At 35.7% G+C, this 16,066-nt stretch overlaps 1 protein-coding gene across 1 annotated transcript; it reads right to left on the bottom strand.

The window, feature by feature from the left end:
• Positions 1-845: 845 nt before the first annotated feature.
• LOC133517709 (glycerophosphocholine phosphodiesterase GPCPD1-like) lies at positions 846-11,945 on the bottom strand. The gene is made up of 7 exons (XM_061851080.1): positions 10,494-11,945; positions 9,848-10,073; positions 9,498-9,707; positions 9,078-9,200; positions 8,798-8,932; positions 4,316-4,462; positions 846-3,647 (listed from the first exon to the last, which is right to left on the bottom strand). The coding sequence occupies exons 1-7, from the start codon at positions 11,561-11,563 to the stop codon at positions 3,285-3,287; spliced, it is 2,274 nt and encodes a 757-aa protein (XP_061707064.1). The 5' UTR covers positions 11,564-11,945; the 3' UTR covers positions 846-3,284.
• Positions 11,946-16,066: the final 4,121 nt, after the last annotated feature.

The following is a 16,066-nucleotide window of genomic DNA, read 5'->3' as shown; positions in this document are numbered from 1 at the left end:
AAACACAATAACCAAATTAGCTTGTTATTGTTCTATATACAGGCATTATATTTTTTTGTTTAGCTATATGAGGATGGTAGATGTAGTTTGATTCGTTACTTTCAATACTGACTGTACCTATACCTAATACCGGTTTATTACAACAGAAAAAATATATCATACCTCGAATTTGACAGCTTTTGCAGATGTCGCTGTGCGTATACGACCCCGCATTCATCATATATCTCACTGTCGTCCCACTGTATCCTCGCGTCCCTGAGCTACATCAGACCTCGCTTCACTCAGGACCGATAAGTTCTCGACGAATAAAATGGGTTGTTTTTTTTTCGTACAATCGATAACCATCGATTTTGCACATGACTTAAAAGAAAACTAGTAGCTATAATACTTACCATATTGCGGAATTTTGTGGAAAAAATATCTAATAAACTTACACCTATATATAAGTAAGAATAGAAGCGTAGGTACAGTAATAGGTATATCGCACACAGGCATATGAAAAACTACCTTCAGCTAGATTTCGATGAACCAGCAGTATCCTTTGTGTACAGACATGTTATCATAAAACATAATTTGAGATTATGAATATACATATTTACATACAATAAGGAATTTTGAAGGACTACAAGAACAATTCATTTTACGACATTAACTATAGCTTTTCATTGTATTTTGCAGTGACAAATAGGTATATAGACGCGTGTCTTCACTCGTCATGTTATTAATGTTTAGATTTGACTAATCTGCGCGTCATCGTGGATGTCATGATTGTCATGAACTATACCCCTATAAGCAACTTGTAATTGTTCAACCAAAACATATGCACTTGAAAAATAAAACAAATGTTACGTTAAAATACACTTTAATAAAATTTTAAAATTATACAGAAAAATATTGAATTTAGCCATACCTACATCTTATAATTAAAATTATGAATGTTACTATCTATTTAAAAAAACTTGACCACTACTTATCACAGACAAATAAACAATAAGGATAATTAATGTTCTTTCAATGTTGTTCTATAAAAGTTTCATAGGCAAACAGAAACGAAGCAAGAATAAGCCACTAATAAAATTAATTTAGAGTCAGCTCATCTAACCTCCTCATTCTTAGAAGCTTTAGTTTTGTTTTTATATTTGGAACCTTGTCTTCTTTAAAAAAAAAAAAAATTAACTTTAACTTTAAAAGGGCCTCGAGGATCCAGGAGGCTTACGAAGTAAACGCCAGACGATAAGTCTATCGCTGGAAAGCGAAAGGCGTCAAAAAAAAGAGCTATCTGAATGACGTGCACTAGGTGGCAGCACAGACATCAGAGCCAGGGAGGAGTGCGAGGATCACGAAGTTTTAATATTAAATTAAGAGGCTAATGAACGACCGCTTCTTCATACAATCCTAGTCCCCACTTTCCTCTTTGGATATTGACATTATGTAAAATATTTTTACACTACATTAACCACTACAGACTATAGGTGACATTCCACGGGTAAAGGTACCTTATGGCGGTCGGCGCTTACGCTGTTATTAACGATGCTCCAATATTCATACGGTGCTACGCGACTTAAGCGCCAACCGCCGTAAGGTACCTTTTCGCTACTAGTAGGATACAGGTAGAACTGAGATGTCATGTCTAGATCAAAGATAATTTGAATTAGAGGTGTATTGTCAAAGAAAACTTTGTAGTTACGTAATTTTACTGCCATCTTTCGACACAATTAAAACCGTAACGTTAGAAATGAATTATAAATATATATATATATATATATATATATATATATATATATATATATTAATTTATATATAGTATAAGAGGGGCTTTATTAGGCAAATTATAAAGATGTTTTTTTTAAATAATAACTGAGGAGTGTCTTTTCCAGATATGTGACTTATTTGAAATGCAAAATACATATTTTGTATTTACCTTTTGAAGAAAACTATTTTGGATTTTATTTGAAATAGTTTTTGGGACCAATTTTCTATTTTAAAAATACAAAATATTTGTTAGTAGGTAAAGTAGGTAGGAGTTACAATCCCGTCTGACGTTACAATCCTTGCACCGCTCTCATTCAGTTAACATGGAATTGGTGAATCTGTTTTGTAAACATGCCCACAAGCGTAACGAGTGGTTAAAAATGTGGAAGCGTTGCGAGGGTTTCAAGGCACGAAAGGGGAACAAACTTTTCTGCCCTGGTAAAACACAAACGAAGCGTTTTCACCAACCTAAGAGAGGTATAAGTTGTAAAACATTACAAATCTAATTGGTTTTAAAAATTTACCGTTAAAAACCATCACTTAAAAATCCATTACTTTTTATCGCAAAGTATTATGAAAATACCTATGTTGTATTTAGTATTTTAAATGCAAATTTGAAAACTAGTATGTATTTTGATTTTGAAATAGTATATCAAAGAAGTATTTGTATTCTGTATTTAAATACTTTTACAAACTATTTTCCACATCTCTGGTCTTTTCAAATAAGCCCTTTTGAAAAGACACTCCTCAACTATGAGCAGATTGACTTGAAGATAATCGCCTTCAGAAATGTGACATGAGCGCCTAATAAGTATTGGTACATGGGTACATCCTACAAAAAACTAGTTATTAATGTAAAAAAAAATCTACGACGGGTTACTGATCAAGATCATTGTTCATTTTCTTTATTGTTGTTCTTACTCTTTAATTTATTACTTTATATTTTTAACAGATAATCAAGTTCAAATTATTGTTTATATTTTTATACTACCTATGTATAATAATAATATTCATAGCTAACACAAAAAGTAGAGAGGTTTGTAGAGTTGAAGGCATATAATTTTTATTGAAGTTTAAGTTATTGACTGAGTTTTAGGCTTAGCTAACAGCCTGACACTGATGCCAAAAATTTTACAACTGTACTATATTTTGGGAATGTTATCCATGACTTAAAATTAATAAAGTGGTAACTATGATATCGAATATTGCAAGCAGTTGTACTGTTGCAGATTATAAGTTGACTTAACATGATTCAAACAATGGCAATATTACATTAAGTATCCAGAAATCAATGCAATCTATTAATTACGATTTATGAAAAAAAAAAGAAAAGAAATGTGTTACGTTACTGGAAACAATTTAAAATTAATACCTGTACAGATGAAGTAAAACTAACTTTAAGAGCAATTAAAACAGGTCATATCAAGCAAAGCGATCCGCATTTACTGCCCTTAATGAAAATAATTAACTACAAATTGAGCAAAAAATAAAATCAAAAACATACTTTGCTGCAAGCTCTAGGCTAGATAAATTCATTCAGCGTCACTCTTTCGCGACTTTTTCATACTAGCGGACTTATTGTCGCCGGCCGGAAACAGGCCTTGGAAGTTGTGGCGCTGCTCCTTTACTTGGGATTCTTTGTCAATGCAAGCGATAATGTCCCGGTTTCTCTTCAAGTTTCTATCCTCGTCGTCGGTGGACGCGAGGGACTCTAGGGAGGTTACGGTGGAGGGCGCTGCGGCGAAGCGAGCGGCTAGGTCGAGGTAGGGCCGCGCGGCGTCGCGCGGGACCTCCACGGAGGCGCAGCTCGCGGACGCGGACGCGGGCGACTCGAGCGCGGCCAGGCGAATGACATCGCGCTGGGATTCGCGCGCTTCCATCAGGAATATGCTTTCCTGTTTAGCCAGTTAAATCGTTTAAAGCAAGCGGGACAAAATAAAATCGTAATCAAGATTAGTGGGTCAAGAGGGATTTCGTTTCTTCAATCAGAATCGATCTTAATTTAGTGCTAAGTAGCATAAATTTAGTTAAACGTTGAATATGCGCCGCTAAAAATTGATTGTAATATCAACAGGTTTCCCTCTTTCGCGATACACCTAAAACATTAGTAAGTTAAAAATAAATATAAATAAATAGTGCAGAAGAGTGATTAGCAGAAAAACAAAAATGCAGTAATAGCAATATACATAGGTACCTACGTGTTAGCGTGGTTTAGAAGTCATTCCAGAGTGTTCTATAGGTATCTATAGAAACTTAACGAACCGACAAATAACAAGTAGTAGCGGTTATATTAACTGAAACACACCCAGATGGTCAGTAGAAAAAGGTGCAAATTTAAAATTTCTATAGGAGATCAACCATTCGCGCCTACGTTTTTTTAAATTTGCCGCGTTTTTCTATTGACAAAATGGCTATGCCTGAGTATAGTGTTATTTTTCTAGTGGAATAGAACAATTAGGAAACACTCGTTTGAAGTCCAAATACTTAATTAAAACATATATATGAAAAACTGAACTAAAGTAATAAAAAATAAAAATTTGGAAGATAATGCAAGAATAACTACCTTAACTTCTTTGGTGATGTACTGGTCAAGTTTGTCGTATATGACAGCATGAAGACCGAGATCTTTAAGTTTCTTGATGGTAGTTTTGTCATTATTGTCGTCGCCCCAACAGAATATCACCAATCCGGCGTCCGTCGCCAACTTGACCTGAAAATTTAAATTATATATTGTAAGTTTATTTTAACTAAGGAGGTATCTACCTGTACTTGTAAGACCGTAAAATATTACAAAAAGATTTTTTGTGATAAAATCATTTTAGATACAAGATTCTATCCCTGACTGTACTTTTCTTTCAACAGGAAACTAAATAGTACTCATCAAGTCAATTCTAACCAACTCAAAACATTATGTTGCGTTGTTTTATCACAGAGTTCCTATGACCACTTCCTGTGTCCATCATAAGATCAGGTCGATGGTACCAATGGTACCATAATATTGCATTTCCATCCAACTTACATATCATATGTATACAAATGTTCAGCTTCATCGGAAATCGGTAAGTGGGTCAAATTTAACTTGCAAGATTTGACCCGTACACACATAAGTACAGTCAGCGGATGAAACAACGCACCAAAAGTATCTGATATTCCGGATAACTTTTCCAAATGTAAGTAGATAAATTTCTAAAATTCGCGTTCAAAAGTATATCTTTTACAGTCTTAGTTGTTCTATATTAAGGACATCACTTTTTGTTAAGCTGTTACAGAATGTAGATACTTATGAAACGTTATTTGATACGCTACTTTTGATGCTGACTGTACAACGCAAGTTAAATAAAAGCTTGTAAAAATAGGAGTGCACATTCTTTAACGTATCAAAGATTATACAAAAGATGGATCTAAACTCAACTGATATCTTTGGTGTCGACCATATGTAGGTAGAAAAACAACAGTATAGACGTCAATGAACTCATGACATTGATGAAAAGAATATCTTTTGCTACCGATCGCCATTGTTGGTTGTTATGATCTTATAATATACCCACCCGGTCGTTGACCCAGTGCGTTTTATAACACCAGTCTCTGTTAGTCACTCTGTAAATTTAGGTCTGCAGAGAAAAACATCGTTTCCTCTAGATACTAAACTAAAACTTTAACTAAAAAACTAAAAAAAAATACCCAAACCAGAGTCCTACCCTAACTATCATTTATTAATGATATAGTGACATTAGTAACTGACAAAAGTGTGCCAAATGAGCAGATTGGACATGAAGATATGACATCTTCATATATAATCTTCAAGTAAAAGATAATAATATATCATGAATATTATACCTAGGGGAAAACAAGGTAAAACGGCACACTTAAAGAAATAAAAATACTTAAATAATCATCAGTTTTATTTATGACTCTTGTAAGATAAATATTTGTATGTCTAATGGCTAAGCATAGTGATACTTTCTTATGTACATTTGTATGATCTGTGAAAACCTATGTTTACAAATAAATATGACGACCGGTCTGGCCTAGTGGGTAGTGACCCTGCCTACGAAGCCGATGGTCCCGGGTTCAAATCCTGGTAAGGGCATTTATTCGTGTGATGAGCATGGATATTTGTTCCTGAGTCATGGGTGTTTTCTATGTATTTAAGTATTTATAAATATTTATATATTATATATATCGTTGTCTAAGTACCCTCAACACAAGCCTTATTGAGCTTACTGTGGGACTTAGTCAATTTGTGTAATAATGTCCTATAATATTTATTTATTATTTAAATATATGATTTATGATTTAAAAAATGAATAAAAATAAATAAATTGATATTATTAATGAATATTTCAAGCAAGCACCCATATAAAACAAAGTGATACACAGAGAATTTAATTTTAACTACCTATACAATGTGAAATGACACAAAAGTGTAAAAAGTAAAATAACTGTAAAACAATAATATTGTTTAATTACAATTTAAAATAACTACTTCCGGTTCGCATCTTGATGCAGAGACAGCCAAAACCTACAGATTGGACTAGGCAAATCCTCACTAATTTCAAAAATGATATTGAGGTTTCTAATATCATTCTTTTCTAAACTGAATAGTTTGCGCGAGAGACACTTCTAAAGTGATAAAATTACCTTCTAAAAGAACAGAATGATAAAACTAAAAAAAAATATATGATATACATTTCCATGCAAACTTCCACCGAAAATTGGTTTTTACGAGATCTAGTAAGTAGTTTTTTTTATCCGTCATAAAATTAAAAAAAAATATATATATATATATACAAGAATTGCTCGTTTAAAGCTATAAGATATTTCTGTGATCTCGAAAACGGCTCTAACGATTTCGCTGAAATTTGGTATATGGGGGTTTTTGGGGGTATACAATCGATCTAGATTAGTCTTATGTTTGGGAAAACGCGTGTTTTCGAGTTGTCATGCGTTTTTCTTTCGACGCAGAATATGATCGCTAATTTCGTGTTGCCGGCCACTGTCCGTCTGGCCCAGCGGGATAAGACGCGGACTGCTAAACGAGTGTTACGGGTTCGAATCTCGCCCGGTGACCAGCTTTTTTTTTTTATATGTTCAAGTTTATAAATAGTTTTTTTTTTAATTTTTATTGTTTTAGACAAGTTTAATTTAGTAAAAAAATGTAGTTAAGATTATCACCTATACACCACCATATTACAATAAATAGTTATAACCGAGCAAAGCTCGGTCGCCCAGGTACTATTATATTTAAATGACAAAATGGTATGAAATCATTCATAAATTTCATTCGAAAATTGTTTTTGCTATAGGTCTATGACCATATTTATCGGATCCGTAATATTCGAAATATCCGGATCCTAGGACTAGTTGGATCCGAATCCTATACTTGACGGATATCAGGATCTCAATCCCTATACATAGCAAATTTCAGCTTCCTAGGACTCCAGGAGTTACCCTAAGGCTTTTGGATGATCATCAGTGAGTGAGTCAGTGACGAAATCAGGTTTTTTTTAGATATGAATAAAATCTAAAGTATGAGAGCTATGCCATTGAAATTTTGTATGCATAATAATAAGTCCACTATTGACATTATATCCTGAGATTTTTGTTTATCTGTTATAATCCAAACCCAAGTTATGAGGGTTCAAAACTTCGAGAAAAGGTAGGTAGTGCCTTTGCGCTTCGCTTTGCTCGTCTTGGCGGGGGCACTGCCGTGCCCCCAGATTTAATCCCTTCGTGTTCGCCTTTGTTAAACATAATAAAAATTTGCTACTGAATTAATAACCTTGAAATTCTAAATTATAGTCCAAATTGTCTGGGACCTGGGACGCATACGCTTCGGCGGCGTTAATAGCCGTACGTGCCAATTAAATTTAAACTTTAAAATTCAGCGGTACGGTCACGTCTGAAAATATCGATACGAAAAAGTGCCAAAAATATGTATACACGACCTTATTGCCCATATATTAAGGTAGTGTATACATATTTTTGGCACATTTTTTGTACCGATATTTTCAGATGGGAGCGTGACTGTACCTACGACTATCACTGTAAATACCACTGGCGAACATATTAACCTTAGAAATCCCAGAGGCATAAATTTGCCAGCCAAAAGAAACCTTGTTGAAGTCTTTAAGAATTTACGTAGACGTTATTACAACGTTACCGTTATTAGTTGGAAAAACCCTCGGCCTCATCAAGACCAATGAGAACATTCATACAAAGAGTGGCCCATTTTCGTTGTTACATACTGAACAAACTATGAAAAGGCAGTTTTGTTATGTGAGCAGCGTTGCAAAGTACAGATAAATAGTACAAAAGCATGACGCAGTCGTATTTGCGTCGTTTTCCCACGTGAACTGTTATCCGAAGCTAGAGATTATTTATAGTCACGTGCCGACCGTGAAGGGGACATTGTAGTGTTTGTTTCTAGTTGTAGCGAGGGTCAGCCAAAAGACAACAAATAAATAAAGAGGTACAACCGAGAAGCATTTTTACATGCTTTTACTCAGCTTCGCATTGTTAATTTGTGCCTATAGCGTCTATACCTAGTCCAGTCATAAATATTGTCACAAGATTAATTGTGACAGAACTTGGCCAGGGCCGTACCCAGAGTTAAATTTAAAATAGGGCAGCCGTAATTACAGGTAGGGCGCAATACCTATAGTATCGAAGTCGATGGTATATCTTAAGTAGGGCAATAGGATTTCAAGGTAAGGCATTACCCCATAATGATTTGGGCCAAATGATCAATTAAGTATGTATAGCATTGAAAATTAATAAAGATTTTAGGTACAACCTTACCAGATCGACCTAGCCCCTAACTAAGCAAAATTTGTATTTTAGGCCACTAGACAACAATACCCATACTTTTAGCCTATGATGTAACATAGGTAACATCCATCACTCAGGAACTAATATTTGTGATGAACACACAAATAAACCAGGATTCTAACCCGGGACCTCCTGCTCCATAGGTAGAGTCACTATTGCCTAAAATGCCTAAGCAGGCTGTTAGAGTTAGAGAATTATCTAAATAAATAAATACCTGGGTAGGATCTCTGAGCAGGTCTTCTGTGTGCACAACTATGCCCAAAATGTCTGAGCTAATAGCGTTTTGTACCGCAGCCGGAATTGATAGGCACCTGGGGTCTCTGTATGGCTTATATCTACTTGTTACACCCTGAAAATATTAACATAATATAAACCATTTCTATTGAATGCCTTGTAAAGCTCTGAATAAATGCTTTGATTAATATGTGCACATGTCTTGAATAAAATATACAATATACTTATACTAATTACAAAAGCAAACAAATACTACTTACGATAGTTAGAAACATAACAGGATATTTGTTTTGCTTGTTTCTGACCATTGTGCAGATATCAGGATTGAAACAGGAAAACACGATGTTTCTCGATCCTGCATGCTTCAGAACAATTTCCAGTACCTAGAAGGAATATCAAAAAGTTTGTGTCAATATCATAGTATTATAACTACTCCAGCTGATTAAAATGCTTTAAAATGCAAGCAATGACGAATAGGGTCACATAAAAATAATTATTAATATTTCAGTTTAAACAAGGCCAATGCAATGCAGACTCAAAAACGACCACCACCACAGTACTGCATTGCACTGCCTAGATACAATGGCAGCTGTTTGTGGCTAACACTTTTTGCAGCTGTCAAAAAATAAAAGCATACTTACCTATAATAATGTTTTTGGGCAGTTCATTCTTTTGCTCACCTTATCAACGTAAATATTCATATCAAATGGGTTATTCAGCTCAAATGTGCCATCCTCCAATTCCATGGTCCATTTAAGCTCAACATTGAACCCAACATGGCTATCTATAGTGTTTAATGCCAATTCCAAAGTTGGAAATGGCTGGTGTTCTTCTAAATCTTCATCAAAAAAGAGGGCTTCATGGCTTCGTCCCTCAACTAAGTGGTATACCTATAAAACGAAAATTACCTCTTTAAAAATAGTCTTTTTAGAGAGTTCCTCTTTATCTTTTAATAAAGTGGAAACTAGTTTTAGTAATGTAAACATAAGTCTGAAAAATACAATTTTTTTGAAAAGTCACAGAATTATACCTTAAGTTTCTGAAGCTGTTCCAAAGTCAAGTCCTTCACAGGCAATTCTAGCATTTCTGTGAAGTCAACTTCCTTCTTTCTTTTCATAGAAATACATACATAAAAGTCATGATATATAACTGGTATCATATCTTTACTTAGCTGAACATCAAACTCAAGCATGTCTGCACCACTTGCAGCTGCCTGTTTAAGAGAAGCTATGGTATTTTCACGAATAGAATTTCCTCTGAAAATTGTCAGATTACATTTTAAACAGACATTTGTAATTGAGCATCAAATATATGATTAAATAAACTGTAGGAATGTCTGCCAAATGACATGGGTAACAGGTAATTGTAAGAAGACCATGGATTTACATCAACTTGACTATTTATATACATTTCAGTGAATTGAATCCAATCATGTAATGCCAAGCAAAAAGTTAGGCTTGAAATATGCACAGCTAGTGGCAATACATTCACAATGTCCCTTTAAAATACCGCATCAGTGACAACATGTTATACTTTGATGCCCAATTATACTTAGATAGTGACATTAAACACACTTTATGAACAATATATGGATATCAGATTAAAACGTTTCACTTAATATTTTATTATATCATCCAATCAAGGAGGCTTGTTACAAAATATTTAACAGAACTTACTCTTTCTTTTTGAAGCTAGCTCCCAGTCCCCGATGCCCTACTTCCAACCCAGTCCATGCAGGATCCCAATGCTTTGCATATGAAACCTCAAAAGAGTTAAGCTTAGAGTCTGACATGGGATTTATAGTTAAATACTGAATGTTCACTGTCCCAAGAGGTCTGTGCTTGATGCTGCATGTGACTGGCAATTCTAAAATTCCTTCCGAGGGTTTAAACATGTTGGGCAGTATGTAAGTGTAACCAACATGACATGGCGGTTCCTGAGAGGAAGCTCTTGTACTATAGCAATAAAAATCAACTAAATAAGCCACACTATCTAGCTTCTGTGCAGTTATATTGAAAATAAGAATATCATTAGGTCTGTACTCTTTTCCAAATTGTTCCTGGGGGTGCAGTTGACAAAGAGAAGCATCATTATCTAATGTAGCCACCTCTACAGAAACTCCGGTGGGGACCTCAGCAGTATCAGTGCTTAGTGAATCTTCAATCTGACCTTCAGTTCCAAAACTTAAGTTGACTGGAGTTACTTTTATATTCATGAGTCTCCCTGCTAAACGAGTCTTAAGCTTTAATGGATTTTTAACAAATTTAAATTGCAGTAATGTTTGACATGTGAGCCATCCCCTACAGATCCTGGCCTTACCATCATAGTGCCCATAGACATCTAGTGATGGCTCACGCGTGTTTTCCTTGATTACTCTAGGACGAACATTGGTCTCCCAGGATCGCACAATGACTGCTTCTTTGTTATGGTCATCGAAGGTACACACGGCATAGCGATAGTAAATCTCGCATGTATTTGGGATAGTTATAGTGTTACACCACACATCTCTACCTGGTTCCTTTTCAAGTGGAACTGCTTTCAAATAATCCCATTCTCCCAGCTGAGGTATATTCCCCGTAATAACTACGGTATCTCGAGCACTAACATTAGCATATGGAACGGATACACTAAATTTCCACTCTTCGGTATACATTTTGGGTGGTGACGGTGGTAGCTTGGCGGGCGATTTCGGAGGAATTCTAAATTTCGGTTTTTTCCGGTCCTGGGCAAAGAACCAGCTCTGCATGCTCCTACTACCGACGGTGGGCAAGTGACGACTATTTGTCAATAATGCACTGTACTTCCAAAGTCTTGCCGAATTGTTAGTTTGGTCTCACTAACAAAATAATATCAGCTGCTTTAATATTATAAGACTTTCATGTACAGGTACCATTATTAAAAAAATATTGAAGGAAATTAAAAATTATAAAATATTGGTTCACTTTTTAGTTTCATTGCAGTGGTGATTTTGAAACGAAATTGAAGACTTGACTTGACAATCTTGACATTGACGTTATAAAACGAGTCTTAAGTTAAGACGAAACTGTCAGTCAGTGTTGTCACATACAATTTTGCCGAAGTGGTAGAACGGTGCAAAAAAAAGGTAGAAATGGGTGGTTTTAAAATGATAAACATTTTTATGATTAAAAATGTGTATACAATTTTTCAAATTATTTATTAGTCTTTAATATTGTGATGTTAGTACACGTGTTTATTAAATAAATCGAAACAAAAATGAGGATTTCCATTGTTTGTAGGTAATGAATCTGCTTGTATAATCTGTTTCTTTGGCAAGTTTTCATTACATCGAATCTAAATTCGGTAGAAATTAAGTAATATTCCGTGAGTTCCGTCACATGTATTGAGAATTACTTACAATTGTACCATTTTGAAAAATAGGTAGATTTCAGGCCGAGGGAGGTAGATAGGTAGAACGCAGGCAAAATAGGTAGATCTACCCAAAAGTTGTTAGATGTGATAACACTGCTGTCAGTGTCACACATAAATGGTAGGATAGTGGATCACATAGATGGGCTATACGCGTTCGTCCGTCAGGGACAGAACATACGCAGTGCGCAAAATTAAAACCACGTTTTAACATTCCTGACAATATACCAAAAATAACCTACGTAATTTGGTCGGATTATTTGTTGCCCACCATAAACCATACTAAAATTTACGGTGGGGAATAAAAAAAATGAGACTGTGACAAGGACCAACAATCATAGCGCTTTCTCTGCTAATCAAACATTTAAAATTAAAATATTGTAAACGATGTGCTGATATTTGGTGAAACGGCAAAATATTCTTTCTCGGGCCCGAAATCGGGTCGGGGCTATAATCGCGAAAATCGTTGTTCGTCAATAGGGACCGTGCGCGTTGGAGGGTCTGCCATCTTGTGGTCTGAATCGGAACCATAAACAGGCACATTTACACGTCAAGTGTTTTCTTGTGCATAGTAGGTTCTGCCATCTTGTGGGCTACATCGGAACAAAAAACATCACATTTACGCCTCGCGCCAAAAATCTGACGGCTCCTGTGCTGCCGCCTACAGTTCATGCACGCTCCCTATTGCGGATATTTTTCTCTCTCACTCTAATTACGTCTTAGTGGGAATAAAAGAGAAAGATTCCATTCAAATTGTGAATTTTGGTTTTCGCGGTCCTTTAAGAAATTGTAATCGATTAAATGCGACCATAGAGGCACCTCTATAATCTATATACAGATGAAACGGAGGAGGGGCTTGATGACCGAACGAGATGCACTTATGGAACTTTCAGTAGCAGTAACAGATAAAGCGCTATGATGAGGCACGAGTCGAGCTACGAGAAGCGTATGTAAACGGTGGGCTCGTGACTTATCTCGTGCCTTGGCCCAGGAGGCCTACCGCGAAAACCGAAATTCGCAAATTGCGGGGATCTTTCTCTTTTACTCTTAGTAAGACGTCATTAGAGTGACAGAGAAAAATGCCCGCAATTGATGAAATTCGATTTTCCCGGTAGCCGCCCTGAGCGGCTTTTCGGGCACGAGTCAAAGGGGCTCGCGGGGGATCCACGCTTGCTGTTTACATTCGCGTTCGGATTTTCATTTGGTTACAAAGTTACAAACCTGAAATAATTGCGCTAATAAATAGGCAACCTAAACATAAATAACGCTTAAAAAAAAAAACAAAAGATAATAATCATACGCACAGGATAGGTTAACTATTTGGTAGCCACAGCAATAATGAACCGAAATTACCGACCTGTGGTCTCATTGAATAAAATTCATATAGGTATGTAGATATTATAATCATCATTTGACGACCAGTTTGGCCTAGTGGGTAGTGACTCCGCCTACGAAGCCGATGGTCCCGGGTTCAAATCCTGGTAAGGGCATTTATTCGTGTGATGAGCATGGATATTTGTTCCTGAGTCATGGGTGTTTTCTATGTATTTAAGTATTTAAATAATTATAAATTATATATATCGTTGTCTAAGTACCCTCAACACAAGCCTTATTGAGCTTACTGTGGGACTTAGTCAATTTGTGTAATAATGTCCTATGTAATATTTAATATTATTTAATTTAATATTAATTTAATTATAAGGAAGTGTCACAGTTAGTTCAACAAGCCCCGTCCGATACATAAATTTGTATAGAAAATGACTTTTTTCCTGCCTATTGTATGTTTTTCGAACGAATTAAGCTCTTTTGATCCTAATATATAGGAATAAAAATATTTATAACTTGATAATAAACTGTTTTGTTACCTTTTATATTGAAAAAACTTCAAAATACAGATATCATTATCTCTTAGTACAAAAGATACCTGTGATTTTGATTAATATGTAACATAATATTTTTTTATTTGTGAAATGCTAATTTAAAAACCTCACCCCAACAAAAACAAAAATTTAAAAAATACAAAAAGAAATTCCGTCGCTGGGATTCGAACCCAGAACCACTAGCTAGAACAGGGTCACTACCTACCAAAACCCGCCAGGCTAAACCGGTTGTCAATTTTAGTACTGAGATACAAAGAGAGCGCTACTAGTATAAACGAACTTTTGAAAGGGACATTTTTTTGTATGGAGTTATCGTTCTTCTCCTTGTGAGTATTATATTCTTTGATAAAAATGAACAAGGCTAAAAAGAAGAACAATTCCAAAGAGATTATGAGCTGCAAGTACTTATTACACCTACTCTATTATTATCTTATTGTGTACACGGCCCTCCACACTCGTGCGCGAATCGAGGCGCGAAGACGCGAACGCGAGTGTGGAGGGCCCTCGCGTCGATTTCGCAGGTTGTTCACGCCTTCGCGCCTTATTCCCCGTTTTTTGTCGGTATTTGGCCCGTGTCAAAAGAGACGCGAAGCGCGAACTTGCAAGAGTCCACACTCGCGATCGCTTCGCGCCGCGACTCGGTTAATTTGAACTGTCATAACCTTCTATGGCGGCTACTTGGTTAATATATTGGGTGCGAACTTGATAACTTGCCTCTACCTTCCATAGTTCTACATTTAGTTTTGGGCTATTATTTACTAGTGTTAGCAATCCTCGACAATAAACGAGATGATGATGTTTCGCTGCTAAATGATTTGTAAATAGTTATTAGGTTTAGATCAAAGAGTAAAGTAAGTAATGTTTCGTCGTATTATTGTAACTAAGATTTAGTTTGCCTAGGGTTATAATTATGAATATATAGATACCAGGCGTTTGCCCGGACTTCGGCTGCGTAGAATTTGTAAATTTCACCCTCTAAAGGGATGACTACCTAATTGGTCAAAAATGCTTAAGCATTATTTATTTCTTACAAAAAGTTAAATGATAAAAGTCGTAAGAAATTATTAATTCCCTTTATAAACTGCCACCTCCATTTTACACTCTGACGTGATAATTTCGGGGATGAAAACGATTATATGACCTTTCCCACAACTCAAAGTATATTATCAATATCAAATTTCATCTGAATCGATTCATCGTTTATTGATTCCCCACACCAAACCTACACCCAAAATGTTCACTCCCTTGGTGGATTATTTCTGGGATAAAAACTATCTTTTACGCCACTCCCACTCGCACAAGTTGATTACATGAACCTAAAACCTAAATCAATGTCTAGTCTATTAAATTAGGTCGTTCAAGATATTTCCAGAAAGAAAAATATATCGACAGCAGCGCCATCTACCGGATCCAATGGTGTTTCCAAACCATCTAGGAAGCCGTTGCACTTATACAAATATACACACAAAATTTCATCTTAAATCGGTTTCAGCAAATCAAATTTGACGATATACCGATAGCAGCGCCACCTATCGGGTTCAATTATTTTTTCAAACCATCCATATATACTAAACCTTCTCTAGAATATAACACTTTTCTGAAAACCGCATCAAAATTGGTTCAGCAAATCACGAGATCATCGCGGACAAACATACATACATACAAACATGTGGGTCAAACTGAGAACCTTCTTTTTTTTTGAAGTCGGATAATTAAAAGGAGGAAAATCTTATGGCAGAACTATTTCAGGTAACCAGCTTTCAGCGTTAAATAATAGTTCCTAAGCTCTCCGTCGGATATTTTATTTATTTAGATTCCATCAGGGCTATAACCGCAAAAATCGAAGTTCGTCAATTGCGGGCATTTTTCTCTGTCACTCTAATCAAGTCTTTGTGAGAGTAAAAGTGAAAGATCCCCGCAATTTGCGAATTTCGATTTTCGCGGTGGGCCCCCTGAGTTCATTTGCGGAATAATCCCAATAA

The sequence above is a fragment of the Cydia pomonella genome, chromosome 5 (assembly GCF_033807575.1).
Source record: "Cydia pomonella isolate Wapato2018A chromosome 5, ilCydPomo1, whole genome shotgun sequence".
Lineage (NCBI taxonomy): Eukaryota > Metazoa > Arthropoda > Insecta > Lepidoptera > Tortricidae > Cydia > Cydia pomonella.
Note: the sequence above shows the minus strand (reverse complement) of the source record. Positions and strands in the feature narration are given on the sequence as shown.

Bases quoted from the DNA above. Each gene is read 5' to 3' on its own strand.
- LOC133517709 (XM_061851080.1), bottom strand. From the start codon at position 11,563: ATGCAGAGCTGGTTCTTTGCCCAGGACCGGAAAAAACCGAAATTTAGA. The intron at 8,933-9,077 runs GTAAGTAGTATT...TAATATTTTCAG, and splicing joins CTGTTATGTTTCTAACTATC to GGTGTAACAAGTAGATATAA. The intron at 4,463-8,797 runs GTATTTATTTAT...TTAAATTTTCAG, and splicing joins TGCTCAGAGATCCTACCCAG to GTCAAGTTGGCGACGGACGC.